The sequence below is a fragment of the Solanum tuberosum genome, unplaced genomic scaffold (assembly GCF_000226075.1).
Source record: "Solanum tuberosum cultivar DM 1-3 516 R44 unplaced genomic scaffold, SolTub_3.0 scf00126, whole genome shotgun sequence".
NCBI lineage: Eukaryota > Viridiplantae > Streptophyta > Magnoliopsida > Solanales > Solanaceae > Solanum > Solanum tuberosum.
In genome coordinates this window covers 2703-28209 of record NW_006239051.1, presented here as the reverse complement: position 1 = coordinate 28209, position 25507 = coordinate 2703, and the positions used below count along the sequence as shown (strand labels likewise).

The 25507-nt window shown below is 32.3% G+C and overlaps 4 protein-coding genes and 1 non-coding gene across 5 annotated transcripts; 1 reads left to right on the top strand and 4 right to left on the bottom strand.

Annotated features, from left to right (window-relative positions):
- Nucleotides 1-4555: 4555 nt before the first annotated feature.
- On the bottom strand, nucleotides 4556-8864 carry LOC102586717 (probable 6-phosphogluconolactonase 4, chloroplastic). The gene is made up of 3 exons (XM_006350431.2): nucleotides 8368-8864; nucleotides 8153-8288; nucleotides 4556-5241 (listed from the first exon to the last, which is right to left on the bottom strand). The coding sequence occupies exons 1-3, from the start codon at nucleotides 8730-8732 to the stop codon at nucleotides 4777-4779; spliced, it is 966 nt and encodes a 321-aa protein (XP_006350493.1). The 5' UTR covers nucleotides 8733-8864; the 3' UTR covers nucleotides 4556-4776.
- Nucleotides 8865-10558: 1694 nt separating this feature from the next.
- Nucleotides 10559-12272, top strand: LOC102586389 (ubiquitin-60S ribosomal protein L40). The gene is made up of 5 exons (XM_006350430.1): nucleotides 10559-10695; nucleotides 10829-10915; nucleotides 11007-11109; nucleotides 11889-11955; nucleotides 12049-12272. The coding sequence occupies exons 1-5, from the start codon at nucleotides 10593-10595 to the stop codon at nucleotides 12073-12075; spliced, it is 387 nt and encodes a 128-aa protein (XP_006350492.1). The 5' UTR covers nucleotides 10559-10592; the 3' UTR covers nucleotides 12076-12272.
- Nucleotides 12273-12383: 111 nt separating this feature from the next.
- LOC102586055 (pyridoxal reductase, chloroplastic) lies at nucleotides 12384-15736 on the bottom strand. The gene is made up of 8 exons (XM_006350429.2): nucleotides 15534-15736; nucleotides 15228-15456; nucleotides 14198-14291; nucleotides 13851-13974; nucleotides 13588-13689; nucleotides 13054-13205; nucleotides 12849-12942; nucleotides 12384-12744 (listed from the first exon to the last, which is right to left on the bottom strand). The coding sequence occupies exons 1-8, from the start codon at nucleotides 15663-15665 to the stop codon at nucleotides 12559-12561; spliced, it is 1113 nt and encodes a 370-aa protein (XP_006350491.1). The 5' UTR covers nucleotides 15666-15736; the 3' UTR covers nucleotides 12384-12558.
- A 33-nt stretch (nucleotides 15737-15769) lies between these two features.
- Nucleotides 15770-15849, bottom strand: TRNAL-UAG (transfer RNA leucine (anticodon UAG)). The gene has a single exon. It is a non-coding gene; the product is annotated as a tRNA-Leu (tRNA).
- A 2363-nt stretch (nucleotides 15850-18212) lies between these two features.
- On the bottom strand, nucleotides 18213-19133 carry LOC102585726 (homeobox-leucine zipper protein ATHB-7-like). Its single transcript, XM_006350428.2, has 2 exons — nucleotides 18732-19133; nucleotides 18213-18634 (listed from the first exon to the last, which is right to left on the bottom strand). The coding sequence occupies exons 1-2, from the start codon at nucleotides 19062-19064 to the stop codon at nucleotides 18323-18325; spliced, it is 645 nt and encodes a 214-aa protein (XP_006350490.1). The 5' UTR covers nucleotides 19065-19133; the 3' UTR covers nucleotides 18213-18322.
- Between the last annotated feature and the right edge of the window lie 6374 nt (nucleotides 19134-25507).

The window sequence follows — 25507 nt, the reverse complement described above, 5'->3', positions numbered from 1 at the left end:
TTTTAATTTTCATTTAAATCGCTGAAAGGGTAAAGATTTTTTTTAAAAAAAAGCTTTTTATGAAAATCGCTGGCTTCAGTTTTATTTTTAATTTTTTTTTTATTAAATTCTCTGCAAGGGTAGGATTTTTTTATTTTTTTTAAAAATAATTTCTTAAACAAAATCGCTGCTAGCTTTTAATTTTTTGATATATAAAAACGCTGTTATAGCAGCGATTTTAAAGAAAATTTTTTTTTTGAGAAAATCGGCAACGATTTTTATTTCTTTTAGCGGAGCGGCGTCAATTTTTGTCAAAACATTTTTTGATGTGTTGTTTTTGTTTTTTAAAGAAAAAAAAGTTGCACTTTTGGCTCCGGACTCAACAAAAAGGTGCCATTGCCCATTAGTGCCCATATAAAAACATTATCTCACTTGAAAAATCGGAGGAAGCCACATATTTTCTTGAAGAATCGGAGGAGCTCATATTTGGATTTGCCGCCTAATCCCCTAGAACTAGGGTAGAAATTTTTGGGCTATGTTAGTTTTTTACTAGGTAATATGGGTTGTCTTAAATTTTTTTAAAAAAATGTTAATAATGAAAAAGGAATAATGTGACATGACATCCTATTAGGAGAGAGATAATTATTTTTTGTGTAAGTATATTTTGAGGAAAAGATGTAAAGTTGGGTGATATTGTGGTCCTAAAAACAAACATAATTGATATTCCAAGGTAATTTCCCAAACATGGGTGACTATCCAGGGAAATTACTCGTATATTACCCTATTATTAAACATTATTATACATTAAAAGTTCAACAAAAGCACAATTATTAAGCCAACAACATCCACTCCTAAATTAATTAGGGGGACAATTTTTTTTCCTTTTATTTTCTACACTTATCGCAGTACTCCTCTACTTTCTCTTGTCCCAGCTTAATTCAAAGGCGAATCTAAAATTAGAATGTTTACATAATTATAAATCTAAATCTTTTTTATTTATTAGAGTTTAAATGAGATAACAATAGAATTTTAACTAAAGATATATTAAATTTCAATGTACCCGTATCTTCTACTCTATTTCTATTTTTGTTGATCCCTTAAAGCTATATAATTAAAGATGGACTTAACTATCGTCGAATTGAAAATGCAGATTAAATAAAACTCTTTTCACGCTCATGTCACATGTATAGAAATGGCACTTCTACTTGAATCTTGATCAATTGTGAAAAAAAAAAGTATATTTAGGGAATTGGAATTGTAGCATGAAGGCCGTAATTTATTAATTTATTTACATTGACGATCTCAACAAACTACAAAGAACCAAAGCCGTTCAATTCTTTATAGTATATAGTTTATTTACAACTCTCACTTTCTTATATAATAAATAATAAACATTAATGAACTCTAACCAAGTTGAGGAATTTTTTTACAAAACAACATTGCATCACGGGTAAGTGGAGTACGTGACAAATTGTGCAAGTTGAAATTTCATTAATTATTTGCAAATTACTTGGATCTCTCTTTTTGTCGACAAGATCAATGAACGAGTCTTGTAATAAGTAAAAATAATTAATCAAAATAGGAAAGATTTCTGTATATTGCTATTTTGATGATCATACTTTTATGCGGGGTGTATTAAAGTAAATATGAGACCAAATAATATGAAACGCAAAAAGAAATAAGTGTGGATAAGTAACTTTACAAATTGAGGTGCTTTGTTCAGGCATCAAGAAAGACATAAAAAGGATAAGAAAAGATCTTATTGAATCACATTAAAAATTAAGAATTATATATATACATATATAGTATAGTATATATTTTTGGGGACAAGGAGCAATTGCTTTAACGACAAGGTATGTAATTTTTTAAAATTATTTCAACTCTTTAATTTAGAGATCCCAACAACCGCTACTAAATAATAAAATAAGAATACGTATAGAGAGACATATCCTATCTATAAGAACCACTTTGTATTGCGTATTATATATCTTGTACTTTCGTCTACTTGATCAAATGGGACGCACCAGAAATAGAATGGACAACCAAAAAATTTCATTTGTTTTCTAATTTAGAAAATTAAGTTTTACGTGTATGTTTCACGTTAATTATTCATTCGCTTTAATCAGACTCAATCACATTTTGAGTTTAGAGGATCATTCGTTATTCACTCTATTGCTATTGCTTGTAGGGAGCACTACAACCAAGATATGTATTATCATATAAAAAGAGGTGAAGCATAGCGATTCGTACTACTAGAAAAGTTCTGCTAACCAACATGCAATAGAATCAGTCGATAGCTGCTAGGCACAAAAGAACATAATGAAGCACATAGATAAGCCCTTACATTTTGAGGGCGTGGATGAATAGGGTTGGCGAAGCGCGAAGGGATGAATGTCTGAGCAGTTGTTGGAAGAGTCGATCTTGAAAATCGAATTATTTTTAGAGATATCGAGATATTTGGGGTTTAGATCCCTCTCCATCCACAAAGTCATAAGTACTTGATTTGTTGCCTTATTTATAGATAAGAACGAATTTGATTGACTCGATTCAATTTAACTGATATATAGATGGAATGGTCGTTTGTGTTATATTTAGTTAGGATCCCTTTTCGTCTACAACACAACTAATCTTACCCTCACCCTTACCTCTCATTTTATTAGTCTAGATTATATACAGGTGTTTTTAAGATGATATTTTTTACTTGCATACCAAACACAAAAAGATGAGAGAGAAACCGACTTACTTTTAAAAAAATATTTTCCATCGGACCAAACACACCCTAAATATGCTTTCACAAGTTGCTTGAGGAAGTTTGAACTTTCAAGTTTGGGCCTAAAAGAAGAGCCCGTTGGGCATATGGAAAAATAACGTGAATAAACTAAGTTCATTTAATTATTCGAAACAGTGATAGTATAAAAATATGTGCACGGATATGCAATATCAGTTGAAATCATTGAATTACTATTGGAGACAGGTATCATCTAAACTATATTTTGTTACATAATTTAAATTCATATTAAAATTAAGTAAATTTTTTAACTGTTTAACGTTATAGGCAAATAACCTTTTGCATTACAAATCCATGAATTTTCATGGATTAGTTATCCATACTTTAATACCAACTAGAATGTATAACTAAGTTTGCATAAGTTATAGATCGGTTGAAAAAAATGTATCAAATAAGTTACTAGTAATACATAAAACTAATACATGCAATTTTTTTCCTAATATGCTCTACCAAACGACCCCAAATTGATACAATGTCTATCAAGTAATTAAGATTCAAATTTCAAGGATAGATAGTTTGTCTTGGAAAAACAAAAGGGAAACAATTCGCCACCAAAAACCCCCTTTCTTTGGCCCTAAAAAGGAACTCCGGTACAGTAGACTGCCGGAGAAGGAAAATAGGCTCTCTATCACAAGTTGAGATATCGGGAAAATTCAAAGAAATCACCACTTCAGCTAAAGATCGTTTTGGCTCAAGATGCATGTTGTAAGGGAAATTAGGAGTTCAATGCAAAAATATCATGGAGGCAGAGTTTTTAAATTTTTGGTTTGAGAAATTTAAGCTCCTTGTTCCTTGATCAAGTACCCTTAAACGAGATCCCAGAGTTGATTTCTTTTTTCGTTATTCCATTTTATCAATTTGCCAGAGAGGGAAATATAACTAGTTAGGTGTATGACTCGTCCCACATCGGTGCTGCAACATATATGTCTGTTGTTTATAAACTGAACAACTACGACCTATGGCTACGACCTTACTTGAACAGGATCTGTTCTATAGGCTCGTACCACTGTATCCTTGATTTCTAAGGAGACAGGAAACCAAGTCTGGTTGATGAAGCATGGCCATGTGACCAGAGCGTGATTAACAGCTTGCTATGGCTCCTCGAGCTGTGGCATCAGTAGATGATCGTTCTTGAACCTTTGAGAGGTTTGAGATGGTCTCATGGCTGTCTGACAGACTCCTCATTCTTTTTGTTCCTCTTTCGTTCTCCGAATTCTCGCTGTGCTAGCTTTCTATTTCAGCACTGTTTGCTTCCATTTTTCAGCTTCTCTTCAGTGATGTTTTCTGACTAATTTAGAGTTCTTGGCGTTGAACGAGTAAGAAGGCTAGTAGCTAAAAAGTGACTAAGGATGATTCTCAAAGCTATTCGACATAGAGTCAAGGCTGTGATCCAAAGGCATAAAGCGAGGAGAAGTACACTTAACTCTAATGGTAGATAAATAATATGATTGTATTGTAGTATTAGAAGACAAAATAGTTGTTGAGGTGTTTACTTACATAGTAATAAAGCTGCTAGGATGCTTACTATTACAGTGACGTATGTAATGGTATTTTCCACCTGAACGGCTGACTCATTTTAATACAAACTGAATGTTTGGCACTGTCAAGTTTTGAATGTATGTAAATTGAGCAATAGTAATATACAGAAGTAACAATCTATGAATAGCTATCACTTGTTTTATTGCTGACAAAGGAGGACAACACCTACTAAGCTTTGCTTTGCACTTGGTATATCACACCCTGTTACTGATGCAAATCTGTACACATGCCTAACTTGTAGATGAAATATAATAGGAGAATGAACTGCAGTTTTATTACCGAGTTCCTGATAGTCAAGGACCCTTGCAAAAACAAGCGAGGAAAAAACTGCCAAAAAGTGGATCATGGCATATGAATCCTCAACATTTTACAGACAATACTGGGGAAAAAAACCCTTCTTCAGAATGTATTAGAATAATAAAATACACACAGGTGTGAAGCACTAATACGCAACTCACACGTCTTCATCCTTACAGCTTCGAAGCTGCATCCTTATCTAAAAACCAAACTAATTCTCCCTCGGGTGAAACCATCTGCACAGGCAGCAAATCAGAACTTTTATCATCACCTAGCGATTTATGCACTACATCTGCCTTCCCAGCACCTACTATAGCAAGTGCAATATTTGCAGATGAGTTTATTACAGGGAATGTAAATGTAATCCTGTTCGGCGGAGGTTTTGGAGAGTCCTTGATGAAGGTGACCCACTTTTCTTTCTCATGGACAAGAGGATGCCCGGGAAATAAGGAAGCTATATGTCCGTCTGGACCCATACCCAAAAGCATTACATCAAATTTTGGAAATCCACTCTCTTTAGAGATGTCTAGAATCTTGCTCTTAACTAAGTGCCTTAGACAAGTCTCGTAATCATCTGCCGCAGCCTCTGCTGATAATGCATCATTTATGGCATACACATGACCAGCAGGAATAGGTATCTGCCAAAGAGAAAAGTAAAGGTGAGGTTAGAAGTTTGGTAGAAAGAATTAAAGATGTCAACTGAGAATAATGATGAAGTAACAGCTATCATCATTCATAATAAGATCAAACAATGTGGGCAGTTCACATGTGAAGCAAGTACTATGAGCAAATTGAAATCCAAAATACTGCCCTTGGCAGCCATGCATCACTAAACATCTTTTCTGATACAAATTGGATAATTTAGTTCACAACCATCTTTATTTAAATAGTCTGTGCTTCAGAGCTAGTCAGACTGCCAAATAAGATGTCACGACAACCCAACTTGTTCGGGATAACGAAGAGCCTTAACTGAAGGTAAGTAGGTCAACATTGAGGGTGCGATTCAAACCCACTTATTCATCCTTATATTAGAAGGAATTCAGCGAAGTCAACATAAAGTGTCCAACTGATCTTATCAGCAACTCCACATGGTATTGAGTTGGGCAACTTTTGCTCTTTAAGTTTCCTAACATGCACAATTGTCAATTGTGCTTAAGCTATAATTACTTTTCAGTTGATCCTCTAAACCTCAACCCCACTAAACTCTTCTAGCTACAAAAATCTCCAAATCATTTCATTAGGTAATCTCTACAATTGTAAATGTTTGAAGTATTTTGCTAATATTCCATCATTTTTCATAATACAAAACCCCCCACAAAAGAAAAAAGGGACCTCAGTTGTTTAAGGAGGGCTTCAGGGGTTGACAGGTTCTATAAGAAGTAATTTTATATCAGAATTCTGTGAACCAAAAGCAAACTTTAATGTTTTCTAATAAAAAAGTGGATTCTGTTTATTCCAACATTTTCTACAGTGCAAAGATTTTCTTTTTCATTTGTTGTTTTTACATGAATTACGTAACATCATCACATATCTTAAGAATATGTAATCTAAAACTTATTTAACATACAGCTTCTCCGCACAGTTGGTTCCATGGTAGATATGATCATGTATACCAATTGCTTGTCTTCGTCACATATGATATATATATAGAGAGAGAGAGAGAGAGAGAGAGAATCCACATAGGTAGAGATTGTTTCTTCCGTCCATCTTGAAGAGACTATTCAAATGACAACCCACACCCAAAAGATCTAAAATCCACATCCAAGTGTAGACTTACCACACTTTACTTACAAGGATGTCTTAAGTATAAAACTCGATCTGGCTAACTAGTGTTATTTTCTATCAAATAAAAAGAGAGGGGATTAGCTTTTTGTAGGAGCGGAAGATGGGCTTATCTTCACTTCCCCTTCTAAGTCAAAAAAACTAAAACTGATAAATTGGTTTATTTTTTATTTTTTTTCGAGGATAGTAACACTAACCTATATATTCACAGGGGTATACTACATCCAAAATATGTAGTTCCCCTTCAAAAGGTATTACAGACTAATTATATTGCCGCCTATCACCACTATTTCTTACAAATAATCTAAAACATCCAAGAAATCTTCTGCTTGTACTAAAATATTCTGTTTACACCAAAAATAAAACAACACTAGATAAATTGGTTAATTTTGCAGAATAGCTTTGCACATTATTGATCGAGGGTGCCAAAAGATAGGGCCAATCAACAAGGAGCTAAAGCCAAATGGCGACATCCCAAAGGGGTGAATAGGGGTATCAGTTGCAGGGCTCAAGGTTCTTACGTATACCAAGTGCTTCTCCCCTGCACCTCAGTGGTAGGTTCCGCTTACCCATAATTTGTCAAAAAGCTTCTGGCAAACACTCATTTTATCTCTAATGACAATTTTTTTTCCTTTCTCCTACCTATGAAATCTAATTACTAGTGACGGCTTCTCCTGTCATTTTAGCCCATTGCAAAGCATATGTTTCTCTCAAATCACAATAGAAACTGTGTAATTCTCAAATGTAAACGTGAGAAAGCAAATATTGTACACCCCATAGAGGTAGAAAGGGGAAGCCATCTTTCTTTCTGCATTGCCATCTTTTACGATGTCAAATACCAGCCAAGCACCTGAGTCATTACACATTTAATCAAATAACATCGACTGCCTTTGCTCTATCCAAGAAGAGGCAGCAGTCTTTGGTTGCAGCTTACCACAAGGATCTTTACTTCCTTAAGATTTTGGAATAGTAAGGTCTGTAGATCATTAAACTGAATCTTGAGAGGTGCTTCCCTGGAAGTTTCTTCCTCGTAGATCTCATGAAACTTAAATGATTTTCGTGCTAGACGTAAGAGCAACATTTATTATTTGATCTATTGAACAGAGAGTGCACAAAATGTGTTAAAGATAAGAAATCTAATGTGAATTTACATTTTAACAGGGAACATCATATCATTTTAGTTCTCACTGATACATTAGCAGGCTTATCTTACTTAATTTCTTAATCTATGGGACTACGGAAAAAGATATGTTTATAGTATGCATGACTTGCATTCCTTGTTACCGCTGGCCTACCCTCACATAATTACTTTCTCAACTGATTTTCCCAAATATTTCATCTGGAGTTGATGGATGAGAATCTGAATAACTCTAGATGTATTCTCCATCAATACTGTGCACTTTAGTCTCTGTTCACATTCCCCCCTGCAAAACTTATTTCTTAAGGAGATTGAGACCATCAGCATAGCTCGTAACTAGAAAAAAAGAAAACTTTTTTTATAACCTGGTGTCCGGGCACCTCTACTAATACCTAGGGGTATCTGATTGAACAAATGAGAAGAAATCACTAGTGCAATAAACCTACTGCGTCCTACATTTTGATCGGGCTAACAAGCAAAAGATCACAACAGTTGGGAAAAACAACAAATAAACAGAGGAGTGGTGAAATATAATGGGAAGAAAGCTAATGAAGAAACTACACTACACACTGAGGCAGCAGTAATAAATAAAATCAATACTTATATTGTAGGAAGGGCAGCAAATATACCTTGGATAGAAAACCATCATAAGCAAGCAAATAATTGCTGTCAGGATGATCCTTTGGAACCACTCTCTCATCCACCCAGAAAACGTGCCATTTGGACCAGTCTATTGAATCAATATATGGTGGCTCCACCAATTTCCTGCAACAAACATTAGCAATCCAAAAATATACCCCCAAAATAATACTAGTAGAATCGAATAGAATTAATCAATCAATACCTGAGAGACTTGATAAGTGAACCACCGGAAACAACCACAGTAAAAGCATCTCTCTCTTTGCAAAATTTCTCCGATAAATCGGCAGTGTACTTCGCTAGAGCCACAGCAAGTTCCTCCTCGGAATCGTACACTTCCACTTTCGCTCTCACTCTCTCAGCCATTGATGCTTTTGTACGGCACCGAGATCTCCAGGAATTTGTACTCAACACTGAGTTTCTCCGATGCGGGTGAGAGCAAAAAAGTGGCTTTCCAGCAACAAACGAAGAGGTCAACAGAATAGGTCGGCGGATAGGAGAGAATCGGGTAGGTGAGATGCGCGAGAGAACGGGAGAAGAGGAGGCTAGGCTCAGTGCACACTCTGCCATGTTACTACTATTAAATAAGAATGAAGTGACTGGTCCATCGGCGACACACAAAGAAAGAAGTTAGTCTGCTGGAGGTTTTGGGTTGGTGAGCAGCTGGGCGTGGCATTCAATGTGGTTATTGTTTGTATAAAATATAGAGAAAACGATCATGCTCCGTATTTTATTTATTATATATAATTGTGCTTAATTTAAAGAGTAACAAAACGTAGTAATCAAATTGATTGAAATGGTGCTTAATTTGAAGAGTAACAAAAACTCTTCTTTGATTCCTTATAATTTCAATCGCTATTTTATTAATATTTGCATAACTAATATTTCTACCTTCTTAATATTTACATAAATTTAACTCTAACTAGCAGAATTATAAATAAATTATCCATAAATGATTACTATTGTTTGTAATATATAGAAAAAAACTATCATTGATCCTTCATATATAGATGTTATGTTATTTTGGTCTTTGATATATCATACTTGATTAAAATGAAGCTTAATTTAAAGAGTAACAAGAAGTTTTTTTTGATTCCTTAGAGTGCTAAGGAATCGTTTAGTGTTTAGAATGCTATATTGGTTGATAGTTTTAAAAGTTATAAAGAAATATATATTATTGTTGGGAACTCACATAAATCCCACTAGTTTGGGAACTAATTACATAAATATACTTTAGTTTGTAATATTATATATTTTATCAAATTTTGGTGCGTCCAGATACGTTGAGATACATGTATATTAGAATACATGAGGTCAAAATTTAATATAGTTTGTTCTAGATACACTGTATCACTCGCCTCTCCCCCATCTCGCTCGTATTTGTATCCTATATACATGCTAATCACATCAGATACATACAAATACATGTATCTAGTGTGATTCGTATGTATATGAGATACAAAACAAATCTCACTCGCCTCTCTCCATATTTTAGTGCACATGGTAGTAAAAATACACGTATATAGGTGTATCTTCCTCAATATTTAGTAGGAACTTCCTCATTAGTGATAAAATACGTAATACTTCGAAAGTATATGTAATAATAGTATATATGATAAAATACGTAATACTTCCAATTATGCAGTTTCTCCATTATTTTATGCCGGATATAAGGTAGAATAACTAATACATATTTAACTATCACTCGATGAATAATTAATCTCTGCATAAAATTATACATAAATTCATCCATAACTAATCCATATATTACTAATATTTGCACAACTCTAACTAACCGGATAAAAAATAAATTATCCATTTATTAGTTTTCATACAACTTATACGACGTTTAGGAGGTAGATAGAAAATAAGTTATTAATATGACGTTTGGTTGATAATTTAGAAACCTACATAAATAAGATGTATAAGTTACGAAGAAATAGATGTACTAGTATTTTATGGACAATAGAAGATAGAATAACTAATACATGGAGTATAAAATAATACTCCATAGATTCATTCAAAACTTATTCTTACATTACTAATATCTGCATAATGCTAACCAACTATCAAACAACTCCCGTATCTTTTACTCGTTTGGTAATTTAAGTAATGAAGGTAACATATTCACATACACATATTACTCAATTAAGTTTAAATGTATGCATTTTTATTTTTAATTATATTGCTTGATTTAGCGTAAATAAATACTACCATTTCTACATCTAAAGCATAATTCATTAATTTGTCATATTCAAATGCAGAGGGAGGTGAATAATTACAGAATTTACACAGGTGGCAAGTGAAATTTACCCTTACATTGGCACACTCGTACGACGTCGTTCTCATCAAGGGGAAATCCTAAACCCTAAAATCCCCCAATATAAGCTTCCTGAAGAAAAAAACCCTAATCTCCATCAGAAAGATAAGATGCAGATCTTCGTGAAAACCCTAACGGGGAAGACCATAACCCTTGAGGTTGAATCCAGCGATACCATCGACAATGTCAAAGCCAAGATTCAGGACAAGGAAGGTATTCATCTGTTAAAAATTTGATCTTTTTTTGGTTTAATTTCTTCTCGTATTTGATCTGTGGAACTGAAATGGCGTTCAAATGGAACTAATGAATGGATCTCAACAAATGAATTTATGGGTTCTGTATATAGGTATTCCACCGGACCAGCAGCGACTGATCTTTGCTGGTAAACAGCTTGAAGATGGGCGTACACTGGCGGATTATAATATCCAAAAAGGTCTGTGTTGGATTAACAGTTCGCAATATTAGCGATTGTTTTATTGTTTATTATCTTGCCTTTTTAATGAATTTTATTTTGTATAAAACAGAATCAACTCTGCATCTTGTCCTGAGGCTCCGAGGTGGGATCATTGAACCGTCTCTTATGGCCTTGGCCAGGAAATACAACCAAGAGAAGATGATTTGCCGCAAGTAAGCTCTACATTTAGCGCTTTGGTTTACTTATCTCTTATCATTTGATGAACTCCACATATCAAATTATTGTTGTGGCAAGATGTATTTGTTTCAGTTGAATTTAAACTCTTTAAGATGGTCTGTACAAGAATGTTTTTGTGTTAAAATCACAGTCCTTTATGAATGCGTGCTTAGATTGCATTTGGGTGTCAATGTCTTGACCTTTGCTTAGGTTGCATTTGGATGTCTATGTCCTGACCTTTTCCACTGATGGTTAATAAAAAACTTCCAACACGGTGATTAAATGGATAGAAAGCTAAAAATGGTGGATGGGAAGTTGTGAGTTGGGTTTAGTCCAAAAAAAAACATCTCTGGTGCAACACCTTGAACACGAAACTAACAATATTAGTAGCTGTTTTCTCTCTGATTCTAGCTTGCACACTTTGGGTTGTGTGCTTTGGTTAAAGGAAAATTAAGGTTCTTGGAAGGCATAATGTGTGAAAATCTACCAACTATTATCAACTGCTATCAACCCTGTTTCTAGATCCTCCACTATACCAATTTACACATTTATGTTCTAATATTATTTTACCACACGGGGCGGGTTAGCAGGAGAAGGTGCTTAGTATATGGTGTACTGACGTATGTATTCATTTGAAATGGTAATTTGGTATACCGGAAGTGTGTTGTTTGCTCAAGATTCTGTTGAACACGTCCATTTTCTCTTCAGTTATTATTATATCATTTGAGGGTCACATGTATCCAGAACTCCAGCTTAATCATGTTTTTTTCTGCAGGTGCTATGCCCGTTTGCATCCACGTGCTGTGAACTGCAGGAAGAAGAAATGTGGTCACAGCAACCAGGTAACTTGAGAATTTTCTGCAAGATTTGTATCATGTATGTTGTTGAACTCGACTCCATACACTAAACTGTTTCTTTTGTTACTTGCTTTGCAGTTGAGGCCAAAGAAGAAGATCAAGTAGACAGTCGGTTGCATTTCCTGCGGAGATGTTATGCCAATCACATGATTTTGTAGTTCTTTTGCTTAGTTCACTTTTTGGTGGATCTATTGTTGTCTGTTTAACTGCGGCACATTTGTTTAGACCCCAGTTCCATTTACAAAAAGAATTTAGTGCTCTTTTGAGTTTGTTATGATTATGGGCTGTGTTTGTTTTCTTTATTTTCGATTAAGTACTGTTGGTTCTTTGGTTGAAGGGTTTTCTGTTATTACCAGCAGTCGGCATATCTCGAATGTTGTGATCCTACTCTCTTAGCCTTGAGACAAAGGATCTAAAAATTTACCTCCGGTGAATAGGATATAAATTACACCTTTGCACAAAGCTACCTTGCAGATATTTGAGAATATGCATTTTCGAAGAGCAAATGTGTACATTGGTATCCTTCAGCTCGAATATTGCCTTCTATAAGTATATCTTCCTAAACATATCTATTATTTGGAGAAGTTGTCACTTCGTCTGAAATACGTTTTGGATCATCTTCTGTGGAGAATCAAGAGCTGCGTATTCTAATTGGAGCAATTCATCAGAACTGAGTTGCCAACCAAGGGCTCCCAGGTTCTCTTCAGTTTGTTTTACGGACTTGACTCCAGGGATAGGAATTGTACCCTTGCATATACACCAGTTTATAGCTACCTGCATTGCGACTTTTATGTTAATAGCTATACCTCTTACCTGGTGATTTCAAAGTACTAAGTTCAAAGGGAGTAAATATTAGTGAAGTGAAACTATACGTTTACCTGTGGTATTGTTTTCCGACGTCTTTGAGCTATTTCTCTCAGTGAGGTAAGTAGTGGCTCCAATCCAGGCAGAATTTGTCTAAAGAGTAATCCCCTACAAGTGATGTTTTACGTTGAGATAAGTATCAAATAATCGTGTGAGCTGTACTTGCTCGTTTACTAGTAAGAAAAATTCAACTTGGGAAGAAATTGAGAGTGTGTGTACCTTGGCCCAGGTGGAAGATTAGAGGGCGTATATTTACCAGTGAGCATACCAAGACCCAGAGGACTGTATGCTATGACCCGTATGCCTAGTGAATCACATATATTTTTGATCTCCATCTGATCACTTCCCATACTCAGCAATGAAAATTGTACCTGATGTTGGAGAGCTCACTGGCGTAAGATTGTCACACCAAAGCAAGCAATGATTCGAATTAATTCAAAAAATAATTTGGTCATATGGAACTTGATGACCACTAACGATGTTTGAACATTAGAGATGATTCTCTCTTTCTTTGGATAACATGTGATATCAAGGCTATCTTGTGTCTTCAATGAATATGGGATACATGCTACCTCCTACTAGCACAGGTACGTACCAGGTAAGTCAGTCCCATTAGAGGTGATTCATTTTCTTAGACTAACCAGAAGTAATGCATATTCGGTTTTTGACACTTTTAAACAACAGAGCATCCCACAATCTGTTAAAGAAAGGTAACTGCATACGTAATAGTAGAGTAGGAAGAAGACTCAGCACCTGGGCTGAGCGCAAGGGTACTCCTCGGTCATCAAGATATTTGTGTATTTTCAGCAGCTGCTTTGGTCCATAGTTGCTCACTCCTACTGCACGAACTAAACCCTGCACGAGATGGAAACATTGTAATTTGATTTTATCCATAGGTGATGATAAAGACCAGATTTAGCAGAATTTTTTAATAGTGACAGAATAACACCAAAAATATAAATCTCCCTCACAAAAATGCACGCGATTCCACATAAATACTTTTAGTTAATAGTAACCTTGTCGTACATGGCAACTAAACCATTCCAAAGAGCTCGTTCCTGCAAAGGTGCATAATTTGCAGTTGACCAGTGCAATTGTCCTATTCCAATTTGCTCAATTTGCATCCTATCCAGAGAAGACCTGTCACAAAGTTCTGTTTAACACAATCATCTTGTTGCTTCATAAGAATCAGCTAAATTATGAACTTAATGTTTTTCTTAAAAGTTTGTTGAAGTTCACTTCTGACAAACATGTAGTAATTCTTATCAAATGAAAATTCTACAATAGGTATTTTTCCCCCATATTACTGGAGTTAAATATTCTGATTATCAGTATGTTCAGAAGAAATGAGGATGAACAGTACTTGCAAGCATTCACAAATTGTCCAGGTGTTAGGCGCCATGGGTATGCTGCAAATTTTGTTGCAATAACAATGTCATTCTTTACTTGCTTGTCTCCTGAAAACATGATAAGTTAAAAACTTAGAAAACAGAAGTGAATTTCGGTTACCTTAACAACTTACTGAGCACCAAATGCTCAGACAGAAGTCCAACCAAGAACGGAAGGTATTATGTAACTGAAAAGTTTAAACAATGTTACAGATTTACATAATTGCTGAGAGTAGCAAACAATTCTTCAAAACAACATATTAAAAACATGAAAAGTTGGGAAGCTAAGCTAAGTTCAGTGCTGCTCTATTTTTCCATTAATGTGAAGAAATTAAAATGAAACGTAAGTGTCCTGTGACTGGATCACCCGAATCACCAATGTAATTCTACTCCTCGTTCCTAAAGAGAACAATTTAAAACTATTTGAGGAGGCCTAGACACCGCCGCCACCACCACCACCAACATGCCACTGTAATCCCACAAGTGGGGTATGCGGATAGTAGTATGTATGCAAACCTTACCCCTACGTTTGTGGTCTTGTGGAGGGCGGTCTAGACCAGTGGCGTAGCTACATGGATTGGACATCCTTTGTCAATAAAAAAATACCGTATATACAAGTTAAGTAATACACGAAATGATTAAATAACGTGTATTGGACACCCTTAACACAACAAGCTATTGCAGCCTAATGGTTTCAGAAGCTTGTAATGAGGCAATGCTTGTGTGTTTGACTCTCACTAGTAGCAAATGTTTTTTCCACTTTTTGGAAAGAGTTTTTGTACTGCTATTTCTGAACACCCTTTGTGAAATTCCTGGCTCCGCTAATGGCCTAGACACCATGGTTATAAAAAGAAAATGTATCAAATTGGTTATTCAAAACTTCCTAATGCTGCCTGTGAAATGTTCAAAAGCAAGAATTGGTTTATTTTCCTAATGACAGAGTTTCCAAACATGAATATATATAGGGAGTACTTTTAATGAGAAACAAGAACAAAGCAATGTGACCTGGAAACTGGCGAATGAATTTTCCAAGAAGTTTCTCACTTTGTCCATTTAACTTTCCAGTCCCATAAGAATCAGCCGTATCAAATAGATTAATACCATTCTCCACAGCAAGATTGAAAGTCTGCTGAAGTTCAGAGTCCATGGAATCTTGATAACCCCAGAGAAGCTGATTGCCCCATGCCCAAGTACCAAACCCCATTGGAGATACTGTCAAAGGTCCCATCTTTACCTGTAAATTCAACTCAATTAACCTTTATAAACTTGAAATTCGTGCAGCTGAGCAAAAGGAGATGAAACGAAAAATACCTTTTGCCATGGCCAGAAACGGGGAATTTTGAGGGATTTGAAAACAGAGGAAGATGGAAGAGAATCACTTGTAGAATTGCTGCATCTTATGTTGAAAGCAATGGATTTTGAAGCTGAGAGGCAGAGAGCCATTGCTTCCAGGTGAGGAAGACAACCTTTGGATAAATTTTCAGATCAAAACGTAAAAAAAATAAAAAACAAAAATCAAAAGGTATTAAAAAAATAAAAAACAAAAATGACGGCTGTGGGATTTGAACCCACGCCCTTTCGGACCAGAGCCTAAATCTGGCGCCTTAGACCACTCGGCCAAACCGTCGTTGGATGAAATAAAATATCTTCTAAATAACTTATACCTTTGGATAAATTTTATTTTCTTTTTATTTGTGTTTTTAGTCTCTTAATATTGATGACAAAGTGAGAATTTAGTCAGATATGATATCTGATTAATCATGTTAATCTTTAATTAGTTTGACATATTTTGATCCTAATTTTTGTGAATCTTTGGAAATTTAACAAACTATTAAGCGCTATATTATTTAATTACTGGAATTTATGTTAAATTATATTTGCTGCCATGCTTTCATATTTGGGATAATAAAATTCTAGTTAAATAGTCTACACGTTATAATTTCTTTTGCATAGAGATCAAAATATTACATTTTAATTAATTGAAGTTTTAATTTAGTTAGACAACATCATTAGGAACAAAACTAGAATTTATCTTTCTTTTCCCCCATGGTTTCTTATTGTTGAATCTTTCTCAAGTGAATTTACTCAATTTGTGAAAAAATGTCAGCAAATTGGTAGAGGTACTTACATGTATCTCTACTCTAGTGGTGTTACTATTAGGGGTCGTTTGGTACAAAGATCAATAATGCAGGGATTAGTAATGAAGAGATTATTTTTATCAAGTGTTTGGTTCATTGTTTCTTACCTAGTTTTGTGTGTGGTTTAAAACTCTACAAAAAAAAGGCTTTCCAATTATACCCTTGAGTTATTATGGGGTATTCTATTTCATGTAATTGGGTCAAGGTAGATAATTGACGGACAATATTAATTTTTTATAGCATTTTAACTAGCTAGGAGACTAAAAATTTTATTGTCATGTTCACTATTTTCTCACTTAAATTATTTGAGAGTAAATAATTGTCATCTTAATAAATTGGAGTTAACATCTCAAAAGGTCACACAACTATAATAATTTATAGAGAAATTTATTGAACTTTGTTTTGTATCAATAAATTAAAAAAAATTCTTTATCATAAAATGACTTCCGTTAAGAGGCAATATTTGACTTATGAATTGTTCTTAAATTCATACATCAACATCAGCATATTAGTCGGATTATAATATTTTATATTAATAATAAATAGATTAAATAACTCATATTTTAGAAACAAAAAATTATATCTAAATAATAAAATTTGTAAGCTAATTTATTTAAATAAATTTATTAGTATAAATATAAAACATAAAATCAAGAAAATAAACAAAATGATTAAAAGGATTTGAGGGGATACTTTTGTCTTTACCTAGATTAGTCCCATGGTATTAGAACTAATACCACCAAATGGAAGGTATTAGTTATACACCCTATAATACCATGTAGGGTGTATAACTAATCCATGGATTGATTATACATAGACCCAAAATTCCTACCAAAAGTACTAAATAGTACCACACATTATACTTGGACTATTTCTCCTAATACTCCCTACCAAACGACCCCTTAATCTGGTTAATTAGCGGTTGTCTTAAGTAGAGTTACTTGATATGTAACTCTACTTTCGGTCACACAAAATTAGCTTCAAATATCCTATGCGTAATACTCCATCCGTTTAAAAAAGAATGACTTAGTTTCCTTTTCAGTCTGTTTAAAAAAATGACCCTTTTTATTTTTTTGACAACACTTTAACTTCAATTTTTCAGGTGTCATGTTTAAGACTACAAGATTAAAGGGTATTTTGATACATTTGACATAACTTTAATTTATAACACAAGATTAAAAAATCTTCTTTCTTTTCTTAAACTCCGTTTCAAGTCAAACTAGACTATTATTTTTGAAACGGGAGAGTATGTAATAGGCAATTTGACTATGGTCACACAACAAGAAAAAAAGGTCTTTTTTTTTCTTTTTCAAAAGAAGCTTTGGATCAATCGTAAAGTTATTTTTATGTGACTTATATATGTTACAGGTTCAAGCAATGGAATCTGTATTAAAAATCGAGGCTTTTTCCATGGTGAATACATGAGAAATAATTGTTATAAACATGATTTTCCAATCCTAACGAATACTCATTGAAATATTGAGAATAGTCGCTAAACATTTTTCAGTAGGAAATTACAATGGGAAAATTGTGATATTTTAGTAGTAAATCAATCGTTGATGCTCGTGTTCAGTGGCGGAGCCACATATACTTTTGCCGGAAATTACACTATGTACGTAGCTAGGTAAATTATTTTTTATGTATATATCACATATTAAAATTCCTTGACTTCTACTTGAGTTGGAATATACAACCTATTCTACACCCCTTATAGTGCGATCTTTTCTTCACCCCTATGCTAACACGAGATGCTTTGTGTAGCGGGCTACCTCTTTTTTCCTCTTTCATTGCATGCATATTTTTTTCTAGCTGCAACATTTTTGTTAAGCTTTCTTGTGAACAATAACAAGGATTCACAAACAATCTACATTCTGATTCTTGGACACAATGGAAAAGTAGAGAAACCGAGATAAATAAATATTCCTTCCCTACTTTATGAAATTTATGTACAATCTGTGAGGCTCAAAAGTCCCACAACTTGGAATTCGAAATACTACCTAAGCCAACACACCAATGTTCTAAGGAATTATTGTCTCCTAATTCCTCCAGGTTCCACAACTCTGATTCTTCTTTGGGAGTGAAGTATTTATCTCTTGTGTCATCATCCTCTTCATTTATACTCTTGTGATCAAATCTCGAACCTGAACAATCCTTCAATTCTAACTCTGTAAATCCATTTTCTGGACTTGTATGCTGCAATTCACTGTCTCTTGAATCTTGACTTCCGCTTCCTCGAGTGTTGTTGTTTTCTAGCTGATCATTTAATGTCTCCAACTGTTTTGAAAAAAAACAAAACAAAGTTTATTCGTTTCCATAAGTTGCGCGGTAGCAGTAGAGTCAGAATCTTCACTAAAGAAATTAAGTAGGATACCTGAATGAGTAATCTCTCCTTTTCTGTCTTCAAGGATTCAAATTGCATATTTAAATTGTCAAAATTCGATTGAAGTATGCGATATTCGTGTTCTAATTGCTTCGATTTCCATCTAGCCCTTTTGTTCTGAAACCAAATAGCTACTTGGCGTGGTTGCAACCCGAGTTCTCTTGCTAATTTCAGCTTCTCTCTTGGCTCTATCTTTGTCCCTAGTTTAAACATGGTCTCAAGTAACTTCACTTGCTCATCAGTAAACCTTTTCACATTTTCACACTTGTTCTTAAAGGGTTTTTTGAAGTTGGAAATCTCAGAATTTTCAAGTTCTGGTTCCATTTGTTCCAAGTTGAGAGAGAAGTTTCAATATTTGTATTGACAAGAAATTATTTTTAAAAACTGGTGAATAGGTGTATTTAACTATTAGTATATGATAACAAGTATCTATTGTGGTTGCTTTCATTTGATGGGGACTTTTGGTTTGCTGGTTCATTAAAGCCAATTGTCTAACAAGCCGTGTATCTTTTTCCAACTTATTTCTTTTGGATATTTTTGATATCTTTTTAATTTATTCATACCTTCCATATGTGCACTGCTTTTTAACTTGTTGCTATACTATTGAGATTGAGGACTTCTCTTCTCAACAGGTAGATGTAGAGGTCGATTCAGGATATTAACTTCTTGTCGTAAAATAAGTTAATATGCAATTTAAATCTCAAATGGTAACTCAACTAACTTAAATCTCAAAAAAGTTACTATACTTTGTTTTGTAACACAAAAGTCATTCAACTAAATTACGCAAGAATTTCTTGATTTAATTCTCTAATTAAGATATGAATTATACAACTAACTAAGTGTCTTTGCGGTGAAATGACAATAATTAAGTGACTTTTCGAGATAATTATCATTAGTTGAGCAATTTTTATTTTATAAAATAAAGTTAAATGATTTTTTCTTATTACTTCGAGATATCTGCTGGATTAGGGGAACCATGGCAATTCTGAATTTTAAATGTAATCTCTACGCACAAAAATGGAAATTTTGATCGTGTTTTTAATGCCATATACATAATACTTTGAAAAGAAAATAGTTTAAATGTCCTGAACTGTACATAACGACAGTAATATAAATGGATATATATGGTCGCCTAATAGCTACAAAAAAATATAGCTTTTTGATTCTTGTATTATTAATTAATAATCATTTGGAGGAAGAAATAACCAATTTTAGGACTTCAGCTTTGACACAATATTCCCAATTCTTCTGATTTTAAGCACACCACGTACGCTATTGATTTCTTAAAGTGGTCCTCTTTAACCATTTTTTAAAAATAATTGTGTTATTCATAGTTTTCATCAGCATAAATATTAAATAATTCTATCATCAATTCGAATAAATCATAAGAAATTATCTATTACTTTTATCTTTATTGAAATTTAAATCTGAAATCTCAAAATTAATTTAATAATACCTATTTTATTGACCATTAAATCAAACGCGGAATTATTCACCTCTTTTACTTGAATTTTTTGTTTGATTTTTGTTTTGGTTACTTGTTCTTATTAGATTTGAATTTTGATGAAGTGTCTCCTATACTATATACAGGTGTCATATGTTTTATGGTATATTTTCTTTATTGTATCTTTTTGCAGCCGTGAATGTTGAAAATTTGTCATTCTCAACAATCTTGTTATAATTGTTGATAAGCTTTAGAATTATTAATTTAGTGAGGAAGAAGCTACCCTTTTGTGGTAGGTGAAATTAATAAGTGTAGGTCCCACCTTTTTATTCAATATTATTATTTCTCTCTCCTGTCTTATTTAATTTTAATGAATAAAAAATTATGTGGGTCCTATTCTTTTATTTTACATTGTTATTTCTCTTTCCCATACATTTTACTCCACATTTGTCCATTTCTTTTCTTTTCCCCCTTTTTTAAAAAGTTCTTCTTTAATTCTTCTTTCCTATAATATTTCAGATCAATTTTCACTTATTAATTTTATTTATTCAATTTTTTCAGATCAATTTTTTTTCATATTTGATAATTAACAAGTATATCATTTTTTAATTTTTTAATTACATAAAAATATGAGAAGAAAAAATGGTGGAGAAAAATAAAAAATGAAGAATAAAACCTTCGTCTACAAAATAAAAGTCTAGATAATAATTCGACCAAACTATTAATATCCCTCATTTGGCATATGTATATAAGCATGATTGATCAATTTTTCACTTTATCAAATTGAATTATTTCATCAATTTTTATATTAATAAATCGTACCAAATTAATAAAAATAGGTTTTTCAATTTTCTTTATTTTTTTAGTTTGATTTGAAATATTTTACAATAAAATGAATTTTATTTTGTACAATTATTATTTATTTAATATAACTCATTGTAAATAGTTATATGAAAAACTATCAACCATAATGCCACAAATAGGGAAAATATTTTATATATATTTTTTCTCGTATTCTCGAATATTTTTTAAAAAATAATCAACGTGATAATTATCAAATGGAGAACACATATAAATATACAAATGATATTTCTTGGATAAATAATATTCACCATTAAAAAAACTGATTAAAAAATTACACAGAATTAAAAAAATAAAAAGGTGAAAGGAAAGAAATGGCAAAAGGAGGGGTGATAGTAAAGGTAGGAGAAAAATACATGGGTCCAATTACTCCAGCATTGTTAATTATCAAATATAAAAAAGACAAATATATCGGATGATATAAAAAAAATTGAATAAATAAAATTAATAAGTAAAAAATGATCTGAAATATTATAGGAAAGAAGAATTAAAGAAGAACTTTTTTTAAAAAGGGGAAAGAAAAGAAATGGACAAATGTGCAGTAAAATGTATGGGAAAGAGAAATAACAATGTAAAGTAAAAGAATAGGACCTACATAATTTTTTATTTATAAAAGAAATAACATGCTTGTAATTTTTTTTTATTATGTATGAGACACGCCATGTCATACAGTGGACATGGATGAGACCCATTTGCCAAGCTCTTAAAGGGACATTTTAAGTCCCCGTTGTCATTTTTTTGGTTTTATGCCCGTTGTTCAATATATTTTGTGTTTCAATTTTTTTAATATTTTCTTCTTCTTTAAGATCAAGTTGATCAAATCTTTTAAGAATTTTATTTGCTGATCTTATTAGTTTATGCTTTTCTTTTTTTACGTATTGAATTTTAATTTAAATTTTATGATCATTATATAAGTTTTTAGTTTATTATTTTAATATTATTTTTTCTATTCTATGTTATTTATTCTATTATAATAAATAGTTGTTTGACATTTATTTTTTAGTTTATAAAATCAAGATATAAGTAATTTTTTTAATCCTAACAATTAATTTTTTTAAATTATAAAATAAATTTTGTAAAATTGCAAAAAATTCTATTAAGGAATAAATTATTAAAATTATTATTTATATTTATAATTTCTTAAAAACGTATAAGAAAAGTAGATAAACAATATTTATTAAATTTCACTTAGCTTAAATTTTAAGAATAAAAATATCGTATAAATTGACGAAATAATATGTATTTATGTTGATGTTTATGGATGTTTTTCGTTTTTGAATTTCATGACAACAATATCAAAACTTATGCAATTGTTTGTCAAGATCATTGATGCTCTTTCCGTTATATTTACTTATTGAAGAGTATTTGTGGATTGAAGTGCTTTTGGATTATGAAATTGTTGAGAGAAAAATAAAATAACTTATTAAATTTGTACCTTCTTTATTTTTCATATTAATAATCTACTTTTTCTTTTACAAATTTCTTAAGAAATCATAATTAGAATAATAGTTTTACTAATTTATACCTTAATTTTTTTGGTAAATTTATTTTATTTATACTTTCAAAAATAATTAATTGTTATAATAAGATAGAAAAAATGAAATTAATTATATCTTTGTAAATAAACAAATAATTTTTTATAACTATTTTTAATAATATAAATAATCATATTGAGATAAAAAATAATATCAAAATGTTAGAAATAGAATGAGTCCGACAAGATTTTTTTGATTTCATATTTTTCATGACTAAAGTTATTTAAGTGAAAGTATAAAATTTGGAATTGTTAGAAAAGAAACTAAAGGAAAAAAAGTAAAAAAAGTAAGAAAGAGAAAAAGAAAACGTTAAACGTTAAAAGGTAGAGAGAGAAAGATGAGTTTGGCCATTTTTCTTAAATGGATCCGCTTGGCAAAATATAAATGAGCCTTGTACAACTCTTGTCTGTTGTCACATCATACTTGTGCCTCATGCATGGTAAAAAAATTCCATGCTTGTGCCTCTTTTAGTTCTCCCAGATTAGAATATCAAAGGAGGACGTTGCAGATGCCGGGGGCGGACACGAATTCTTCTAAGGCTAGAAGACCACTGGAAGCTCTCCCATCATAAAATTTCTCGTGAAGTTGCTATTCGTTACTACTTATAAATGTGCTTGATGGATATTTGTTTTAATTTTTTATGTTGCGGATTGAGAAATCGTGACGAGTTCAGAATAAAAATTAAAATTACGTGTTTCAAGTCAAAACTTAAGAGAATGAATTTTATAATGTATATCTGATTTTTATCTATGTTTTTTTCGTACATACATATAAAGTTCAATCGTTAAAGTATTAGATTCTGCCAAATTCAATTATTTCTTGATAAGGAGAGAATTAGTATTTGTTAAATATTTTGTTGATATTTAAAAAATATCACAATGATACAACAAAACTCTATTATAGGTGTTTAAAATGATCAAAACGCATTTGAAATATCTAAGTAAAAATTGATGTTAATTTTAAATGATGACCGATAAATTTAGCCTTTATCTTAAACTCTTGTTTCATGAAGTTCTTTTGAGATTTAATAAGAAAAAGAAAATACAAATAAATAAGTTTATAAAGATATATAGAAAAGGATAGCTCATAAGTCATCACTCTTCGCTACTATGGTCTATGCGCATGTTTCTTTAGTGGGGACTTCACAAGTCTCTCTTTTTAGACTTTTTGAGTGACTTTTGAATTATTTGTGGACTATTGAACCCATAAAGAGCATAATATTGTTGCTAGTTTCTTACTTACCATGTTCTTTGGTTTTTTCAGTGCATCAATGAATATAATGTTAAATGACTTTAATCTATATAAGAGAAATTTCTAGAAACCATTACGATTAGAGGGAGATAAATTTTCAGGGCAAATTAAAAGTGTCATTGCGTTAGTATTTTTATTCCAAATCTGTGATTTTTTTAATCTGATGCTCGGTACTCATTTTAGGATCTCAATTAATTTGAATTCGCGTTCCGTAAGAATAACTAAAGGGGAAGGTTTATGGGTCGAAACTCGGACTCGATAGTTGAATGTATTAGATGGTGACACGTGAAGATTGAAGACAAATCAGACATGACACAATACAGAAGTACTAGTCTCGGTGAATGAACTTGCTAGATATCATTATAACATTTTCTTATTTAGTTATCTCAATCTGTGTATTCTTGAACCGTACTAATAAATACAATGTTAATTTAAATCATCGATTAAGGGATAATTTTAAATACTTTTTAAGAATTTTTCTATTCTCAAAATTCAAATCCAAAATCGAAATAGTAATAAAAAAATTCTATTCATTCCACCGACAAACTTTAGGGCAAACTTGAGTTTTGTGATACTTGGTAGTTTAATGCTTGTGGGAATCAATAAAACTTTTCCCACTTCACAAATTTTGCTGGTGCATTGCACCTTATATCAAGTACCAACACCCTGAAAATGACACCCAAATTTGTCCTAAACGGCCATGATTAGACCTTCCTTTTCAATTATAGCAAGCTATTGCCTAATTAATAGTTTTTTACTTCTCATTTTTCTTGGAGCGACACATGTTAAAACTTTTGGAAAGAATGCTTCTATAAACTAGAGCGAATTAATGTCAAAAACATGCCTAAATGACCATGTTTTATTGAGTTTCATATACATTTGATTCGATTGACGATTTGATATAATTTTTAGATTTTCTTTGAAACCATCCATGGTTTGATTGTCGATTTAATATGATTTTTTTATTTTCTTTGAATGTACATCATCCCTAGTTCAATTGTCGGTTTGATACGGTTTATTGGTTTTCTTTGAACACTCATGGGCCATAGGAGGTGGTATTGGTTAATTGGAAGAATGTTGGAGCACGAGTTTGGTGTGGAGAATTGTAATAAGATTAAATAGGGTGGGTGGTCCATAGTGTGTGATGTTTCACTAAACGTGGAAAAAGGATAGTGAATGTGGGGTTGTATTAGGATAATTATCCCAATTTCAAACTCTATTTGGGCAACTTCTTGACTACTCAAGCCATTGAAATGTTCTTGTACAAAAAGATCAAGTAACTTTATAGTAATAATGAAATATAAAACTTTGTTAAATTGTGTGCTAACATATTCCAAGATATAGGAACATGTACCAAATCGACCTTTTCAAAGAAATTCATAAGCTTCCAAAGGTTTCATGTAGTTCTATTTCCCATGAAACTACATTTCTTTTGAGTAATATATCCATCACATTTGATAAGACTTGCATCATCTTTGTGCTATATTAATATTTCTATCATTAGTACACAAAAGTATATGCATAGAGGAATTGCCCCGAATGTTAATTATCAAAATTGTAGCTACTGATTGTGATTATGCCCAAAATTATAGTAAATTGCCCTTCTTCTTCAGTGAAAATTTTATAAATGATAAATATTAGACTAATATTTTCAAGTTGTAGCAGTAGAATATAAT

Bases quoted from the DNA above. Each gene is read 5' to 3' on its own strand.
- LOC102586055 (XM_006350429.2), bottom strand. From the start codon at position 15,665: ATGGCTCTCTGCCTCTCAGCTTCAAAATCCATTGCTTTCAACATAAGA. The intron at 14,292-15,227 runs GTCACATTGCTT...TCATGTTTTCAG, and splicing joins ATTCATTCGCCAGTTTCCAG to GAGACAAGCAAGTAAAGAAT. The intron at 12,745-12,848 runs GTAAACGTATAG...GTCGCAATGCAG, and splicing joins GTCGGAAAACAATACCACAG to GTAGCTATAAACTGGTGTAT.
- LOC102586717 (XM_006350431.2), bottom strand. From the start codon at position 8,732: ATGGCAGAGTGTGCACTGAGCCTAGCCTCCTCTTCTCCCGTTCTCTCG. The intron at 8,289-8,367 runs GTATTGATTGAT...TGTTTGTTGCAG, and splicing joins TCACTTATCAAGTCTCTCAG to GAAATTGGTGGAGCCACCAT. The intron at 5,242-8,152 runs GTATATTTGCTG...TCTCTTTGGCAG, and splicing joins ATGATGGTTTTCTATCCAAG to ATACCTATTCCTGCTGGTCA.
- LOC102586389 (XM_006350430.1), top strand. From the start codon at position 10,593: ATGCAGATCTTCGTGAAAACCCTAACGGGGAAGACCATAACCCTTGAG. The intron at 10,916-11,006 runs GTCTGTGTTGGA...TGTATAAAACAG, and splicing joins GGATTATAATATCCAAAAAG to AATCAACTCTGCATCTTGTC. The intron at 11,110-11,888 runs GTAAGCTCTACA...TTTTTTCTGCAG, and splicing joins GAGAAGATGATTTGCCGCAA to GTGCTATGCCCGTTTGCATC.
- LOC102585726 (XM_006350428.2), bottom strand. From the start codon at position 19,064: ATGGAACCAGAACTTGAAAATTCTGAGATTTCCAACTTCAAAAAACCC. The intron at 18,635-18,731 runs GTATCCTACTTA...TTTTCAAAACAG, and splicing joins AGGAGAGATTACTCATTCAG to TTGGAGACATTAAATGATCA.